The sequence below is a fragment of the Lynx rufus genome, unplaced genomic scaffold (assembly GCF_022079265.1).
Source record: "Lynx rufus isolate CCGP_SWC_20201006 ecotype Redwood Valley unplaced genomic scaffold, mLynRuf1.p SCAF_7, whole genome shotgun sequence".
NCBI classification, from domain to species: domain Eukaryota; kingdom Metazoa; phylum Chordata; class Mammalia; order Carnivora; family Felidae; genus Lynx; species Lynx rufus.
In genome coordinates, this window is record NW_025814889.1 from 127,251,852 (window position 1) to 127,256,249 (window position 4,398).

Consider the following 4,398-nt stretch of genomic DNA (forward strand, 5'->3'; position numbering starts at 1 on the left):
ATACCTCATAACGGTATTCGGACCCTGTTAAGGATGAGTAGAGAACCAGGATTTGACTTTTTCTGATGACATTTCAGTAAGAAAAGAAAAGAAAAAAAAGTCTTGTAGGTATTTATTCCTCAGAGACAGAATTTATAAGGAGCCAGAAAACCTGGCCCAAGACCTTTACATTATAATGATAAATACAAAAGTAATATGTGCTTTTGGAAATGGATTAAACAGTAGAAAGATCCATAAAGAAAAATGCATAACACCCCTTCTCCCCAAAGCCACCTTTCTTTGGCAACGAATGACAGAAATTTACTGTGAATCTTTCCACTTCTCTGTGTGCACATAAACACATATAAAGACATATATATCATGTAGAACAGTTTGTTTTAAATTCACACCACATATATTATCCTTAATTTGCTTTTTTTTCACTTAACACATTATGTATAGCTCTGCAAGTTCTTATATATAGCTCTAGCTCATTATTTTTAATAATAGCATAATATTCTTAAAGTATTAGCCCTGTATTTTTTTTTTGTTTTTAAATTTTTTCAATGTTTACTTATTTTTGACAGAGAGAGAGACACACACACACACACACACACACACACACATAAAGTGTGAGTGGGGGAGAGGCAGAGAGAGGGGGAGACACAGAACCTGAAGCAGGCTCCAGGCTCTGAACTGTCAGCACAGAGCCCAATGCGGGGCTCGAATGTGTGAACCATGAGATCATGACCTTTTGCTGAAGTCGGAGGCTTAACCGACTGAGCCACCCAGGTGCCTTGTCCTCCCACTATTTTTAAAAAATGTTTATTTATTTTGAGAGACAGGTTGGGGAGGGGGGTGCAGAGAGAGAGGAGAGAATCCCAAGCAGGCTCCACAATATTAGTGCAGAGCCTGGCATGGGGCTTGATCTGTGAGATCTGAGCCAAAATCAAGAGTCAGACGCTCAACCAACTGAGCCACCCAGGCACACCCAGCCCTCTCTCTATTGGCGGACATCCCAAAAGCTTGTAGCAATTACGCTTCTGCCCCTTCACCAAATTCTTGCCTGCCCTGGATGTTAACAATCCTTTTACATTTTCCAATCTGAGGATGAAAAATGGCATTGCTTACCTGTTTTCTCTTGTCCTCATTTCTAGTCTATTCTCCAGTCTGCAAATAGAGTAATTAAAACATTTTTTTTAAATGTTTATTTATTTTTGAGAGAGAGAGAGAGAGAGCAGGGTAGGGGCAGAGAGAGGAAGACACAGAATCTGAAGCAGGCTCCAGGCTCTGAGCTGTCAGCACAGAGCCCAATTTGGAGATTGAACTCACAAGTGATGAGATCACCACCTGAGTTGAAGTTGGACGCTCAACTTACCGGGCCACCCAGACACCCCTAGAGTAATGTTTTTTAAAATAAAAATCTTACCATGTCACCTTTCTGCTTAAAATACATCATTTATGTCCCTTCACTCTTTTTTTTAATTTCTTTTTTAACGTTTATTTATTTTTGAGACAGAGAGAGACAGAGCATGAACGGGGAAGGGTCAGAGAGAGAGAGGGATACACAGAATCTGAAACAGGCTCCAGGCTCTGAGCTGTCAGCCCAGAGCCCGACGCGGGGCTTGAACTCACGAACCGCGAGATCATGACCTGAACTGAAGTCGGACGCTTAACCGACTGAGCCACCCAGGCGCCCCTATGTCCCTTCACTCTTAGAACAAAGGGCAAAATCCTTAACATGGCCCAAAGCATCTTGTGGTCTAATAGTCTTTCTGTCTCTATGGTGGGCTTGTCTCCCAACAGGAAGGACTTTTCTATGGATTGTTCTCAACTCTACTGAGAAATCAAGGTGACACATTAGGTTGTTTCCTGGTACAAGCCTCCCAGGGAGTTTTTAAAATGTGACTAACTAATGCCTAAAAGGAATCATTATTTCTATTTCATTTGCCTTGATGGAGGTGTTTTTGCAGTTGCTTGGGGCAGATCATTTAGGGTAAACAGGTAAGCGCAGCACTTGTCAAAAAAACATGTTAGGGCGACACCCCGGCTCCTGAAGAACAGACTGAAAGTCTGATCGTAAACGTAGGGGGTTTTTGCTTCTCTTGTTTTTAAGTTGGACTTTTAAAAGTAGAGGCTGCCTTTAATGTGCTGGTTTGCGGAACAAGAGATCTGATTTTCAGCGTGATAACGCATTTTTTGACATTAACCACTGTTAGATTTTTAATGACACTTTTATCTTCAAAGCCCTTCACCAACACGGATGGATTAATTATTCTCTCTCTCTCTCTCTCTCTTTTTTTTTTTTTTTTGGTTGTGTGTTAAAAAGACAAGTCTTCAAAGCCATCATCCTTGATCCTTGGAGTTGGGGATCTCCACCTTTCAAATGTTGCTTTCCTGCCCCCAAGGGAGAAAATAAATTGCATCTTTGTTTCTTAAGACAAAAAGAAGAACACAATAGAAATACATTCTTTGCACTATGGAAAAATGTTCTTCTATCCTGGGTGGGATTAGAAGAGGTCGGCAAGCAGTGTTTAACCTGTGTTTACAGTAAGCACTGTGAGAAATAACTGGCTGAAAGTGTTTGTTACTGTTCAACCTTTTGATGTGCTCTTAAAAAGTAGCACAAATCCATAAAACGCCTTGCGATCAACATAAGCGGGAACACAACATTTGAATCCATCTACTCGTTGCTAAGGTATAGCCCTTTCCTCTTCTCTTCAAAACATGTCTAACTGGGCTTTTAAAAGATTTGGTTTTGGAGAAGAAAACCCTCAAGCCTGCCCGGAGGTCCTCCTTTGCTGGACACATCTTACAACCACAAGGGAGCAGTCTTTCCTTTGATGAGGTCTTCCCTCCACCTCCACAGAAATGGCAGAACAAGCGTAAGTTTGCACACCGTCTGAAAGAGATTTCCATTAGCCCTGGACGCCGGAAACCGCAAAGGACAGTCAAGTGTTGATTTTCAAGGGGAAAGCCTTCGCTAAACTTTCGCCCAGCCGCCAGACCTGTTGGTTCCTGGGAGGGGCTCTTTGGAAACCTCGAAGATTCCTACACTCTCGAAGACCCAGAGCGGTGGATTACGGTAATTGAAAAGCTTGGGTGGTTTTGAAAGATTACTCTGTGTGGTGTGCGCTCACATTTCCAGGCTAAGGGGACCGAGCAGAGGAACCCCTTTTGTCACCTTTTGAAATAAGATCAGAGGGGAAGACAGGATCTGAAGTATGGATTAGGAGGTCCTAAATCTTTGCTTATCACCTCCGCCTGGATCATTATAAATGATCGAGTAGTGCAATGAATTTAGGAAATCATGCAAAGTTTCCTTGCAGTCTGTCCTGGAACCAGAAATTAAAAGCCCGGCTGTGCCAGGCTGTCTGAATGGACCAGCACCTACGCTGTGAAGATCTGAAGTCTCGTCTTGCAAGAGATCGGTCTCTGGGGTGATTTGTTTGCTTCCCGGCGAGGGATGGAGAAACGTAAGCCGGCCGCACTGCTGCCCCTGCGGTCGTGCCACCTCCGCGGCGAGCCCCTGGACCTGCCGGGGTCCCTGCCCCGCCTCCCCCTCCGGGACCCCTTCAGGGTCTCGTGGCGTCTCGACGCCGCGTGCTGGGAGCGGGCGCCCCAGGACTGCGCCGCGAGGCGGTCGTGCCCGCCGCTGCCGCTGGACCGCGCCTTCGAGCCCGCCTTCCTCCGCCGGCGCAACGAGCGCGAGCGGCAGCGGGTACGCTGCGTGAACGAGGGGTACGCGCGCCTGCGAGACCACCTGCCCCGCGAGCTGGCCGACCGGCGGCTCAGCAAGGTGGAGACGCTCCGCGCCGCCATCGGCTACATCAAGCACCTCCAGGAGCTGCTGGAGCGCCACGCCCGGGGGCAGGAGGGCCCCGCCGGCACCCGTCCCCCGCGCGCCGCCGAGTGCAACAGCGACGGCGAGTCCAAGGCCTCGTCGGCGCCCTCGCCCTGCAGCGAGCCCGAGGAGGCGGGCAGCTAGCGCGCGCCCGGCCCGGCCCCGGCCCTCCGCGCCCGCTGCAGCCTTGGAGCCCCTGCAAGGGTGGTTTGCATTTCTTGAGCTGGTTTTTTAATCCAGGGCTAAATTTTAGGAAAAAGAAATGCGAGTCTTCCGGCGGGGAACGTGTCTTCTGACCTTTCTGGCTGCCGCCCCCCGACCCAGGCCCCAACTGGGTATGTGCCTGCAGACTTAAAGGTGCTTATTAAGGAAACTCTCCAACGGTACTTCTCAAATGCACACTGTACCGGATCCTGAGCACCTCACTCTAAAAACTCAGAGGGCGATTGGAATTTCCCAGTCAGCGCCGTGGGTACGTTATGCACATAAATATTGACTTCAAGCCAACCTTCACCGAAGAACTTCCCAAAAATGAATAAATAAAAGACAGCCCTTAAGACGAAAGGAAGGTTTTT

At 47.5% G+C, this 4,398-nt stretch overlaps 1 protein-coding gene across 1 annotated transcript; it reads left to right on the forward strand.

The window, feature by feature from the left end:
* Positions 1 to 3,445: 3,445 nt before the first annotated feature.
* ASCL4 (achaete-scute family bHLH transcription factor 4) lies at positions 3,446 to 3,967 on the forward strand. The gene has a single exon (XM_047065495.1). It carries the CDS (start codon positions 3,446 to 3,448, stop codon positions 3,965 to 3,967), a length of 522 nt encoding a protein of 173 aa, XP_046921451.1.
* The last annotated feature ends 431 nt before the right edge of the window (positions 3,968 to 4,398 follow it).

What these genes read in the sequence shown, in the direction of transcription:
- ASCL4 (XM_047065495.1), top strand. Translation starts at nt 3,446, where the DNA reads ATGGAGAAACGTAAGCCGGCCGCACTGCTGCCCCTGCGGTCGTGCCAC.